The sequence below is a fragment of the Empidonax traillii genome, unplaced genomic scaffold (assembly GCF_003031625.1).
Source record: "Empidonax traillii isolate 1590-97213 ecotype Southwest subspecies unplaced genomic scaffold, ASM303162v1 scaffold305:size1471525, whole genome shotgun sequence".
Classification (NCBI taxonomy): Eukaryota; Metazoa; Chordata; class Aves; order Passeriformes; family Tyrannidae; genus Empidonax; species Empidonax traillii.
The window spans coordinates 600,205-614,022 of record NW_020955498.1 but is presented as its reverse complement, the minus strand read 5'-3'; the positions used below and the strand labels follow the sequence as shown (position 1 = coordinate 614,022).

The following is a 13,818-nucleotide window of genomic DNA, read 5'->3' as shown; positions in this document are numbered from 1 at the left end:
TGAACACACAAGAAACTAATACTAATTAAGTAATAGTATTCTATGGAGACCTGTGGTAGACACTGTAAGAGTGCATTAGAAAGCTATGCACAATTCAGCAATGCTGAATTCTTTCAGACATCATCTACAGGGAATTTTGCATACGTATGGACTTAATAATTTGTCCCTTTGTGTGCACGCCTAAGTGTTCCTAAGAGCATCATTTGGCCTGCAGAACCCCTATTACCAGAGGTGGTATATAAGAAAGGAAGCATCCATTCTGAGTCTTGAAAACTAAGCTGAGATGATGTGATGGATCTAAAGTTTGTCTTATTTCTAAACAGACATTAAATGTGGAGCCCTATGATGGGATTATTATTTCCAACCCCCCTCCTCTATTCAGGCACTTTTTTGAAAAGAATTGCAAAAAATGGGTGGTTCACAATAGACCAAGTTACAAACTAGCATTTTTCAAAATGGTAGCTGAGAAATAGGCATGTGAAAACACGCATAGGCACCTCACCAAGTGGTCTGGCACTGTAGACTCATATGATGGAGCTAAAGCTGCTCGGTGAGCTACTTCTAAAGTAAGTTGTAACAGCTTTATATTCTCTTCTCCTCAATGGCAAAGTTAAGCTAGCTAGGGAAGGTATTTTATCTTGCCACTGAAGTAGGATAAGGACATGTTAAGTGGACAGTTATGATGACTCAACTGACAAGAATTAGCTACTACATTAGCCTTTTATATCTTGCCCTGCCTCTTATTTTCAGAGGGTTGATAACCTGGTCGCCCCTAGCCAGGCTAATTGTGTGTGAATCTGAAGACCCTTAGTTTAGGTACTCATAAAATAGAAATGAGACTTGTTAATGGGACTTTATGCACATTTGGCACTGTACAATTTTATCATTGCTACCTTGTCAGCAGAAACAGTGGGTGATTTTTCAGGTCCTCTCAGCAGCATGCCTCTTTTTGCCGTCAGTCCTAGAAAGCTTGGAAGGGTATGTGTTCACCCTGTGTCACTGTATATTGTTATTTCTGAGTTGCAGCAACCGAGATACATTTGTGCTCATTGCAAATACTTACAAAGTAGCATGGCATAATTGTCCCTCTGCAAGCATCTCTGTCTAAACTATTGTTTAAAACTGCCAGACACATCTTTGTTCTTTATTAAGACTAAGGCAACAACAAAAATCTGCAGTTATCAGGAGATAATCATTCCCCAAGGGCATTTGGAACACTTCACAACCAAAAGGTTGTGATTACTCCACGATTGCTACACTGCTTATTATTCCTTATTGCTTAATTATGGAATCAGAGTGTGTTTCCTGGATGTCATCTAAATAAGATTCTCCACTTCTCATGCTCTGCTTCAGTGTTCTGTGGACTGGAAAGCTTTGAAGTGTTTCGAGATGATATAGAGGAGAGAAATAGGGCAGGGCAGTTAGGGAAGCTCTTCTGACCTTTAGGAGACCAGGGGATTCAATCTATGCCCTGTCAAATGCTTACTGAGAGACCTTGGGCAAGTCACTCAGCTTCTATATGCCTCAGCTCTACACCTTTGTTCAGGTGCTACCATAAATGAGGCTGTGTATCTAGAAATAATTTAATGGACTTCATCCTGATCTCTCAGTATGAATTCAGGCAGTGTGGTATGAGGACCCTGATTATCTTTTTGGTGTCTGGACATTCAGCTTGATTATTTTGAGTGGTCTTTGGTGGAGTGCAGTGGCTGAGGGTCACTGTGTGGGGGGTGAGAGTGCAAAGGAAGAGGAAATATAATGTCTTAAACCAACCAGGTTGACAACTGCGTTAAGACTGGTTGACAGCCAGAAGGGTTGTCAAGCGCTGGAACAGGCTGCCCAGGGAAGTGGTTGAGTCACCATCCTCAGAGCTATTTAAAAGAGGTGTAGATATGGCACTTAGGGACATGGTTTATTGATGGATTTGGCAGTATTAACAGTTAGACTCGATGAACTTAAGGGGTTTTCCAACCTAAATGTTTCTATGGGTAAATGAAAGCACTCCACCTGATTACACAAGACCTGTGACTGGAGCGCAAGTGGTCTGGCTCCCAGCAGTGCTGAGAGCTCAGTTGCTCAGTTGCCCTCAGACAGAGACTGCAGCACTGTTCCTATTTCCTAAGGTTCCTTCTGATTTACATCTGCTGAAAGCAAGCCGCTGCAGTTGGTGCTCACCAGGCTGTGGGGCTGTAACGCATCACACGCCAGTGGGTCACCGGGTTGGCCACAAGCCCACCTGAAACAGACCTGTGATGTTTCTGTGTTTCAAAAAGGCTTTGATGTCACCACTCTTTACTGGTTCAATGGGTCTTATATGACTCGCTGCCGTGAAAGGCAACGTACTGTGTTGGTTATACGTTGGAAAAGAGTAGAAAGTGTGGTTTTTTTCCTGGCTCACAGGGCCTGGAAATGTCCCCCAAATAACTAATTTTGTAAAATCTTTGATATAATGCTTTGTTGAATCATGTAACCTTATTTACTCTAAGGAAGGGGAAAGCCACCCAGCATGTATTTTAGCCATAGCCTTGATTTTTTGAGTGTACACATTCAGAAGAAGATGAGAAGATGGGTGATAAAAGTCAGGTTTCTAAATCATCACCTAAATTTCCAGATGAAACTCCAGCTGAACTTCATTCCTTGAACTTGTTTTTGAAAACTTGAATAAGAAATAGACTTGATGATACTCCCTTATTATTACAAGGTTGGCATAAAGTCTGCCTAATGAGGTGCCTTTTTGGTAGCACTTGATTTTTAAATCCCCCTTTTCATTCCTGAAATCCAAACGTTAATAACACCTTTCATTGTGGCTCTCTCTGCCAGTGTGCATCTTCTGTCTCCTGCAAGAGGCTGCATGCAGTCCTGCTAGCAAGCTCTTGTGTCATAAAAAGAATTTGTTCAGGAAATAAAAATGTATTGTTTTCATTGTTAGAGGATGCTACTAAATTGGCTGTATGTTTGTCTAATAATCACATCTAGAACTGATTATTCTGGTAATAGCCTTAAGATATTATTTAAAAATAAATATATAAATGCACTACTTTTGTACTAATACTAGTTTTTAATCTCTTCTTGTTTCTATGAAGTCTGAATGAGATTTTCAAAATTGAATAATAATTTGATCCGTTAATCTTTTGAAGCTAGTAATTTTATTTTCCCCTCTTTGCAGTCTCTGAGGCTCGCAAATGAATAGAGCTTCATTACTGGAGTCTGCATTTAATAACCATTATCCATTATCTTGTAATTAAGACTCCCTGTAACGAATCATGAGGACAATGCAAAAATACATAGTACATTTCTTTAATGAACTGGAAAATGTTCATCTTGTTCTATTTAGTAATGAGTTGCTGAATAGTCGTTAAATCCACTGGAGAATAGAACTAGATGGATTTTGAAGACTATCTTGAGTTTGTGGTTAATCTATTAGAATTAAAATTTCATCTTCTATTTTTATCAACAGCTGATTAGAAGTCATTCTGTTTGACCAAATTGATTAGAAGACCATATACAAGGGCAGCTGTTGTTTAATGAAAGTTTTTAATGAAACTGTACCATAGAGACTTGTAATTATAAGACTTATAAAAGCTTTGACTTACCTTATAGTAGAAAAGAAAAAAAAAGAAAAGTACTGCACTGAAGGACTTTAAGTGCTACATTTCAAAAGGGAAATTAAAAATATAATTTGGCGATGTTGAAGTTTCACTTGCACTGTTCCTTGTTTTAATGTGACTATCAGATGTCCGCAGTGTCTCTCTGGAAGGGAGTAGCTCTGAAATGTGTAACTCAATTGTCTTTCCTGTATGCTTCGTTCTTTGCAAAGCTCAATCATCTAGTAATTGCCTCTTTTGCACACTGCACGTTCTCTGAAGTCAGAATATTTTTCACAAACAACTATTTTCCTTTAGAATGGAAATGGTCACAGGAGGGGGCGACTTAATCACCCACCAGTGGGCTGAGTTGGTGCCTCGTCAGGAAGCCTATAGAGAAAACCATGGTCTAACAAAACCCAGAGTTGGTGATACCATTCTGTTATGTTTAAATCACAGGACACAGAAACATGCCTGGCTTTGTCTTAACTTCCCATCAGGCTGGTACCCAGCTGTGTGCCAGTCCGCTGTGTCCTCGGGAAGACGGCTCTCTAGAGTGTGCTGCGGCACACCGGCAGAGTGTAGCCTAGGCAACTCTCCAGTGTGAGCCAGTAGTGAAACTTCCCTTCCTTACTCTAGGGGATGTTGTAGAGGCATCATCACTCACATAAGAGACAAAATGGACCCTAAGCCAAATTTGAAGTGGAAGCAGATGCAGTTCCAATTGACTTAAGTGGGTGATGCACTACTACACGATGTTTGAATTATCCCTCTTCTTCTCCCAATTACTTTTGATAATTAATGATCCCACAGTACACCTTTTCTAAGAAGTAGGTTCCTAGGGATGAAGTGTGTCCTAATGAAATGAAAGAAGTTTTATCACTGTGTTGTGTCAATGCACAATCATACACTGCAAAGCACTTTTTTTTGGTAGTTTCTTAGCTTTTTGTTTTACTGTGCTGCAGAATTCATTTTAAGCCAAAGCAGAGCAGCAAGAATACACAAGAATGTTACACAAGTATTAAGACAGACAGTGGAGAATGTTGTTGACAATACCAGAAAAAAGTAAGCTAAGGCTAACTTTTGTTCCTCAAATAATACACGTTTTGACCTTGCTGCTGCATTGTATCAGGCCATGGCTAAGTAGATGCAATGTTAAATTAAAAAAACTGATGAAAATAATTTCTATTCAGAAAGATCCTTGTGGAAATACTAAAATGTTGATTTATATGAAATTTTTTTTCTGAGGAAATAATTTCCCTTGTCATAATTAGTCAGACACAGTATAGGCACACATATATTGAGTATCTGTACAGGAACCATGTATTATGTTTGACTGTCCTGAAGAGGTTGTTGGTTTGATTGCTCACTGAGCTCACTGAGAGCAGACAATCAGGAGCTGACAGGTTCATTTAGCCTCTGGGATGTCTGACTTACTCTGAAACCATGTGGGCATAGTCCTCCCCCTCTGTCTTGACCAGAGCAAGGTAAGCACTGACACCACATGGATGCAAAGGAATGCTTCGTAATGGCTGTGAAGCAGGTGACATCTTTGGAGGGTGTGAGCTCTCTATGTGCAGAGTAACTCTAGTTCTGAGGCTACTGTAAAGCTTTTTGCTTCCTTTCAGGTTCTGATTTTATAAAGACATCTACAGGAAAGGAGGTGGAAAATGCAACATTTCCAGTTGGAATAGTCATGATGCGAGCCATTAAAGAATACTACTGGCAAACTGGCAACAAGGTAATTCTCACAATTGTTATAAAATTAACCAAACAGGCTCACTCAGAAAGAAGTAACAAGGTAATAGGATTTATTTGCTAATATTTGTATACTTGGTTTTTTTTTTTTTAATGCTTTTGGATTTTCTCCCTTGCATAACTGTGACTTCGTTGCCTAAAGGATCATGCAATCTGAATGCATCGCTTGCTGCACTTGAATTTGAATTTTTTTTCACCATTTAAGGTATTTAAATGGTTATCTCCATTAATGACAGGGCAAATCTCAAGCTAGTAGTGATTGGCCAACTACCATAAATCTCAGCAGAGCTGAGGTTTAGAGCCATTGAGTCTGTCCAGTGTGCACAACTGTATTTTCTGACTTTGTTCTGGCGAACCAAGGGATAAATTTTGCTCTTTCCTCCCTTGCCAGAGAGGCTTTCCAAGGGAACAGAAGGCAGATCCAGCTGTATCCTGTTGTCTGAGATGGAGGGAAGGAAGGAGGGACAGGGACTGGAAGAACCTGGTACACAAGGTTTATCTGTTAGGTCACTGTCGAGTGGTGTCACTAGAGGGAAGAAAGCAGTGAGGAGCATATGGCAGAGACAGCGATGAAATGTTGAGGCACTGAGAAAGGAGGAGGTTAACAGGAGAGCTTAAGCCACCTCTCATCTCTTTTATCCACAGACAAGCAGGGGCTGCCAGTTAGATCTGGTGCTGGTGTTCAGCAGTGGGCTTTATCTGCACAGTCAGATTTAGGGAAGGGAATCATGTCTCTAGCTAAGAGCCTCTCCCTCTTTCTGGGCCACCCTTTCTTCCTCTTCAGTTTATCCTTCTATCGCTTCTGCAGGTGACCTTTCAAGGTACAATGTCAGGACATGGGATGAGCAGTGGGATAGGGTCTGAGATGTCTTCAGGGCCTGTTGAGGACAGCAGGTTAGATGTGTGTCTGCCTACTCTCTGTAGTCATCTAGATGAGGCCAGCATGGATCCCTGGGCTGTCCTCACTCCTCCCTTCCCCAGCCTGCATCTCTCTCTGCCACACAACAACTTGAGCAGCTCTGACAGTCTTGTTTTTGTGGGAGCATTGTCACTGCACCAACACGAGGCAGATCCCTGGGGCCAGGTGACTCACCTCAGCACCAGTGCTGCTTACACAAGCTGTGTGCTGGAAGTTGGGCTCTGCTGCATTAGCACAGCTTTGTACCTTATAATTGGATATAAATGTTGAATTCACCTTTTGCTTTAAAAGGATGCATTCATGGTATAAAATGTGTTATTAGGAATAAGTGCTTATGTCTGTGTGCATGTGTGTGTCAGTGAATTAGATGTAAACTGACTTTGTGTACTTTTATTAAATGAAGACAATATTATCAGTGCCAAGAGATTTCTAAATGGTTTCTTTAACAAACTAATTTTGCTGCTGTGGGGATGCTTTCTAGCAAGGCGTTGCCTGGGAAAAACAGGTTAATACAGAAATTAAACTTCTTCAAGGAAAGGAGCAAGTTGCAGAGTAACATTTATTGACTGATAAGCTGTGGTGGTGATATGAAAAGTGTGCAATATAATGGGAAATAATCTTTTCCTGTCATTATTGAAGGACATACATAAATTGGTTTTTCTGTTGGGAAAGCCCCCAATCCAGAAAAACTTATTACTTTTAATAATGTAAGGTGAAGAGAAAATTCTCGAGGAGATGAACTTATTAAGCAAAATAATGAAATGCAGTGAAACAGCAGGAAAGTGGTAGCTGGACTTTGTACTGCTCTTGAATTAAATTCCAACCCCCCTTCCTTTTTGCGTTTTTATGGTAGTCAGATGTTCTGTTTGGAAAGCTGGTAAATGGAGGAGAGGACAGGCTTGTCTTTGTCAGCTTTTTTTTTTTGCAAAGAAAAGAGCTTTCAGAATTTGCTAAAAGGGCAAGGAATTCTGAATGATGTTTTTAATTCTCTTCTTAACTTAGTTTTATTTGGTTTTGTCACAGATTACCTCAAAGAGCTGTAACATTTCTAGGAAGAAATCTAAATTTAAAGTTCATTAGAATTTCTCTTTCTGAGGGAAAACGCATTCCAACTATTTAAATTTATTATCTAGAAGATGCTTTTCCAGTTGCTGTGGTTTATATTGTTTTTGGAAAACTAATGTTAACAGATGGATGCATACACTCGCATCTCTTTGTCCATCCACAAACCCACAGTCTTTGTGGTTTGGATTTATCACACTTTTCCTGCTATTGTTCTTTTAATCTTATTGAAAATATGCCATTATCACAATGCTCTAGTGTGAGAGAGAAGGATTTATTCTGTGTTTGTTGGTCCTGAAATCACTGTATGAAGATTACCAAACACATTTAAAAACAGATACTTTCAGATTCCACTATTTTATCCATAAGATACAAAGAAATCCTCAATGCAGTGAGGTTTCAGAAGCTTGTATGTAAAAAACAAACCAGTAATTCTTGCAGAAGGTGAAGGTTTATGGCAGAGGGAAACACAGGAAAAATTACTGTGTTCCTCATATTGTTCTGATTTGCTTTTTTTTTTTTTTAACACAGAAACATTTTTTCCTATTTCTCCTTGTTTTCCAAGAGTTTAGTTACTTGCTAAAGGCCAACATTTTAACTAATGCAAATTTTTGATAACTGTGTATCACTAGCTGTGTCTCAGAATGAGATGTGTTTAAATGGCACGTGAAAGACTGGCATCAGGGGTATATGCCAAGTCACCTCAGTGCTGGCTCTGCACAGCAGGTCCATCAGAGGATTCAAGATGTGCTTTACCCCAAAGATAGGCTTTTCTTGGCGTGCATGCCTCTAGTACATGGCAGTTCACCTGACCAAATATGACATATCTCACGTCAAGTGACTGAAAGCATATCCAGCGTGGGAGAGGAGTTCTGCAGTTCCTGTGAAGCACAAAGCGTTTGATTTTTGATAAAGACAAACTTAATTTAATTCCCATTTGGAAAATTTTAGTGAAAATTAAACCTCAGAGAGGTTTGAATGTACAGCCAAATCACGTGTAGCTCTGGTGCACAGGGTTTTTATGAAGTACAGCCATCTCTCACTGCTGTCCATGAGTCAGCTGCCTCACATGCTTTAATTCAGCATCTTTAGTGTTATTGCACGTGTATGAGTTGTTACATATTTGGAATTAGATTGTGACATGGGCAGTAGGTGATTGTGCAGATGTCCCAGGTCTGGGCTAAACCCCTTGGCCTGGTACGTGCAGTAGGCAAAGTAGTCCTCAAACTGAGCTCCTGAGAAAGTGCACGGGGGTTCAATAGTATTGCTCCCTCAGAATGAAAATGTTGTCTTTCACAGTGATGGCTGAGGCTTGATAGCTCTCAGTGCTAGAGCTTATCCTCTTTGCAATCAGGTCCTTACTGGGCAGAGCTATTACACACACCACAGACGCTGTGAGGCTGCAGGTGTACAAACATTGATTGCTCTTCCTAGTGTTGCTGGTGAATGAGTGAAAATGTGTATTGAACTTTTTTTTTTTTTTTTTTCTTTTCTTTTCTGTATAAAGGTTGGATTTAAACCTGCTGGGGGCATTCGGACAGCAAAAGAAGCTATTACTTGGCTTATGCTGGTGAAGGACGAGCTGGGAGTGGAATGGCTGACACCAGAGCTCTTTCGCCTGGGTGCCAGTAGTTTGCTGGGAGACATTGAGCAACAGGTTAGTTGTTGACAGCTTTCAACTTATGGAGAGAAAGTCATCTTTCTAGATGTGCTGGCTTACTGATTTTGCACAAGTAGAACATACATCTGATTCATTCTTAATGACGTGTTTCTTTAAATATGGCCTGTCGTCACAGACATCTGATATTCCAGCAGCTGACCATTGTTTGTTTGCAATGCAGTGAGCAAAGAGCCTCAGTTTGTACAAGTATGGAGTCTTTTTCAAATGGATGGCAGTGCACTCCTTGCACTCCCAGCTGTAGCCAGTTCAACTGACCCTCAAAATACCTCTCAGACCCTTTATGTCACTGTACCACAACTGTTTACAATATATTTCCATGCTGTGGAGAAAGTTACATCTCATACAAATGCTGCTGATAGAGAAGCTTTTACGTGTTATTTCCTGAGGAAGAAGTTTGCAATGGGAAGAGGGGTTCTGACCTATCTACCCATGACCTCCATCACTAGCACAGGGTATCAACCCCGAAGGATGCAGCATAGTTGGGAACACTGTAGGGTTGTAGGAACTACCAAAACATGAAGGCTTCTGAACATCAACCCCATGTTCACTGAACCCAGGAGGTAAGGTTATACTAGCTTTAACCAAGTAAAACTTTGAGAGTCCTTGTGCTGTTGATGCTGGGAAAACATGAGTTTTGAGGGAGGAGAAAAGCACCAGTATGTTCCCTTTCCCCACCTTTCTAGAAACTGAAATACTGACATGTCTTAAGAAATATAGAACATTTGAGAGATGTCAGTTATATTTGTGACTGTTGAAAACTCAATCCTGCAATGAGAATAATACTGTCTTGCTTCATTGCCAGACTTCCTCTGCCTCACTCTTGACCTAAAATTATGTTCCTGGTTATGACAAAGCAGCATGAGCTTTCTCGTTGCCACTGCCATCACTGCTGAGTTTTAGGACACAGACAGTGATTGTGTCACACGATTGCTTCTGATTTCTTAAGGGTTGTATCCTTTTATGTGCCGGGGATTGCACAAATGCCCCAGTTGTGACCAAAGCTCTGCTATACTAAAATCATGGAAGATAAAATGTCCCAATCGTTATATTCAATAAAACAAACACTGAAATCATCAAAATTAGATGACAGATAAAAGCATTGGCTTCTGCCTGGCTCTTTTTGAAAAGCAGCAAGAGTCTTTCCTTTTTACCTTTTTTTTATCAAACACAGCAGCAAGAGCTGCTATAGTTCATATTCTACAAACAAATATATAAAGGTATATTACATCATATTTTATGCACACATACACAAACAAATATCTATCATCTTCATCTGGCATGCCTTTAATTTGTTACTTCCTTGACACTTTCAGTTTTATAGTTATATATAATTCCATCATAAATTTTCTTTTTTTCTTGCAGATTTTCTATCATGTGACTGGCTCTTATCCACTTCAGCATGAACTGGCAATGGCTTAAACACAAAATCAGCTCAGGATTACTTTCACAAAAGAGGTCTTTAAGCAAACAGCATTCAAAAGTCTTCTGACAACCAAGTGCATATGATGGAATGAAAGGCCTAATTCTCCCTTCTTCATATTTTATAGTATTTAAAAATATGCTCAAGTCTGCTGGTTGTACTTGATCCAAAAGCAAAAAAAGTGGTATTTCTGAAATAGTTAAATAGTTAATACTTACAGATTTGCAAAGTTAATCTTCCAAAGTTCCTCAGACCAGGCTGAAAAGCTTATTAATGGCAACACTGAAATACTATGAAAAAGATTTAGGTGGCCTGGTAACATTTTGCAGTCACAGAATATGAAGAATCTATGGAATGTTTCAGATTGCTAATTAAGAGCTACTGATCTTGAAATAGATTTCCATTCACCTCAGACAAAATCTTCTGGCACAAATGTGTTGCACTATTAATTGTTATGTTGATTCAGTTTCAAGCATTATAACTGGAAAGAAGAATGAAACTTGGCTATTACTGTCTTTTATAAAATGTCTTCTGTATCAAAAAACCCCACCTCTTTTTTATTTTTTGTATCTTTCCCCTCACACTTGGGCACAGACATCCATATTTAGACCCTTGAATAAAAGTGGCTTGATTTCTAGAGCAGCTGAGTATCCACAGTTGCTCCTGAAGTTAATGGGAGCTCTGGGTGATCAGAACAACTGAAAATCAAGCAGTCTCTATATAGGTGCCTAACTATGCATTCAGGGGCCTATTTTTAGCCATTTCACTCTTAAAATTTTAGTCTAACTTGCTTAGAAGCTCCCATTCCTGTCTCCTGTCATTTTAAAACGCATTCATGCAAATCTTTCCATTTTAACGTAGGGGGGGGGTTGACTGTCAGTTTGCAGGTGTCACTGCTGGCTAAACTTCAACTTTGCCATTCTAAAAGCAATTATTTAATTTAAAAGGAGAATTGAATTGTGTCCTGTATGGGGTTTAATGCTTTAATGTGAAAAAAATGTACTTTTCTCAGCGAACATTAGGAATAATACTGAAATCATCAACACCTTTTGAATATCAGACTGGAGCTGGTGGATTCATTATATCAGAACTGCATTCTACTCACTAACCAGAGTTGTACTAAAAACTTAATTATCATGACTAGTCTCACTGACTTAAGTAGGTCTCATCATGGAAGTAAGAGTAGGAGGATTTTGCTGTAAATCAGGCTACAAGCTACATTTATTACAAAGAGATTTATTATAAAGAACTCAGTTATTTATCTGGTTATACCACCTGAATCACTAGCGTGCTACAAACCACCTTGGACAGATAGGAAAGCTGATTAGGAAAAAAATCAGAAAAACAACATATACAGAAAGCTAAATCCTATATGCAATGCTCAGTACTAAAAACGGGCCTTAATTTCTCAGGAAGTAGTTCATCCGAGGTTCTCTGGTTTTTTCTGCTTTAGGTCTCTTCACAGAAAATGAGGCTGAGCTGTAACACTATTTTCATGTTTGTTTTCCTGAAAAGTGGCCCTTTTTTCTGTGTGTTTCCTTCCGAGTTCATTGCCAGTTTCTTCAGGGAAAAATCCAGTGCCTGTTTACAGATTGAGAAGAAAATTCTGCTGCTCAGCTTTCAGAAATACAGAGCCTGTTATTTGAAGTCAGCTCCCACCAGGTGCTTGCCAGGCTGACCCTTTGCTATGCCCTCCCAGCAACCACATCCTGGATTTTGCTGCTGTTTAGCTCTAGCAGTACAAGTGTTGGTCTGTATTTCCATACTTTCATATTAGAAGGTAATGCCACTTGCAAAGTATCCTTTTTTGTTGCTGGTTGACTTTTGGACATTTAGAGTGAAGATACAAACTGGTTTTGGAGATGCTTTAGTTTCTAGGTGAAGGACTCTGTGTAGTTCCTTAAGATTAATGGAGGTCCAGCTTTGCCACCTCACTGTGTAAGGTGAGTCTCACCTCTGAGAACACCTCTGTGTTAATTAATGAACTTGCCAGGAGGAATTCTGTTGACAGCCCCCCTTTGTTCTGACGTGCACAGGGGCTATTGCTGGTTACTTCACTTCCAAGGTAACAGGCTCCATTTGCAGAGGGAGAGGTTCAGCTTTCTGAGAAGTCAAAGGAAGCCACTTCCCTTTTCCATGAACATTATAAACACACTGATGTTAAATATTGTGCAACTCCAGGCCGACCTGTGTCTTGGGAGAAACTGGCTTGGAAAGTAATTTTATACATTTTTTCTATTGAAACCTATGATACTTTTTTGGAAAAAGAGAAAAAAAGTAACAATCTGTAAACACATCCAAATAAAGATGATTCTGGTTTTGGGGTGTTTTTTTTTTTTCAAGGAAAAAAGTGTTTCAGAGCAACTGGTTGTCTTTGTTAACTCCTTGGTGACACAAGTGAGTTATATTCCGTCTCTGTCTGTTCCCCCAACATGACCCAAAGCCTTGTCTCTCACTCCTCCTACAGTAGCTGCTGGTACCAGCCAAGTATTGGTCTGTTGGCAGCCCCAAGTGATGTGAGGGGTTGAACCTGGGCTGAGGATCCCATCGGGAGCAGCAGGGAACTGGGCTGGGGACAAACAACAAGGCACGTCCAGAGGCCCATCCAGGAGACTGTTACCAACAGTGCAGGTCCGAGGTCCATTGCATAGGCAGGGCTGGAGACCACATGGTGTGGTCTCCTACATGTGCTGCCCTTCGCCTGACTGGCACTTCCACTGCCCCTCTCCTCCATCTTTCCCAGATGTTTCCTGCTGACAGTTTGCTGCCGTTTAGTTCCTATGGTCAGATGAGATTTATCAGGGCTGCTGCAGCTGGTTGTCAGGCCTGCAGACAGCACGTGAAAGGCAGAGGACCCAAGCTCAGCAGGGAGCTGTGGAGGGGGCGGCACTCCTTTGCTGCACAGACTTTGGGAGAAGTTCAGATTTAGCACTGTGCTTCAGGCCATTAGAAAAGGAACAGGCAATTATGCACTCACGTCTAAATATATTTCAGAGTGTAACATATGTTTTGTGCAAGTCAGTCTTGTATACTAATTTATTATTTTTATAACACTTATTCATTTAGGATTTTAAATAGCTTCATTTTGTAGACCGCATTACTTTGCAAAGAAGAGAATAAATTCAAGAAGAAAGTCAAGTAGAAACTGCAAATCTAGAATATTCTGCATCAGCTTATTTACAAGGAGAGGGAATTGGGAGTGAGGGTAAGCTTTTTTCCTGGTTTGTAGGAAACAAAGATATTAAATAGTAATTATATGTGAAGTGCACATAGCAGCTGGGACAAGTAATACTTTGATATCTTTATTTCATCAGTCATATAAGTTCATTTTTTCATTTCCTTTGTGAAGCAGGGAACATACATTATATACCATAGCACATGCCACTGAGACAAA

At 40.0% G+C, this 13,818-nt stretch overlaps 1 protein-coding gene across 1 annotated transcript in view; it reads left to right on the top strand.

Moving 5' to 3' along the window:
* The window catches only part of DERA (deoxyribose-phosphate aldolase), a 54,212-nt gene extending 42,798 nt beyond the window's left edge, over positions 1-11,414 (top strand). The window contains exons 7-9 of the mRNA XM_027890991.1: positions 5,213-5,325; positions 8,831-8,980; positions 10,367-11,414. Coding sequence (XP_027746792.1) covers positions 5,213-5,325; positions 8,831-8,980; positions 10,367-10,423 — 320 coding nt within the window. The 3' untranslated portion in view covers positions 10,424-11,414. The remainder of the gene's footprint in view (positions 1-5,212; positions 5,326-8,830; positions 8,981-10,366) is intronic.
* The last annotated feature ends 2,404 nt before the right edge of the window (positions 11,415-13,818 follow it).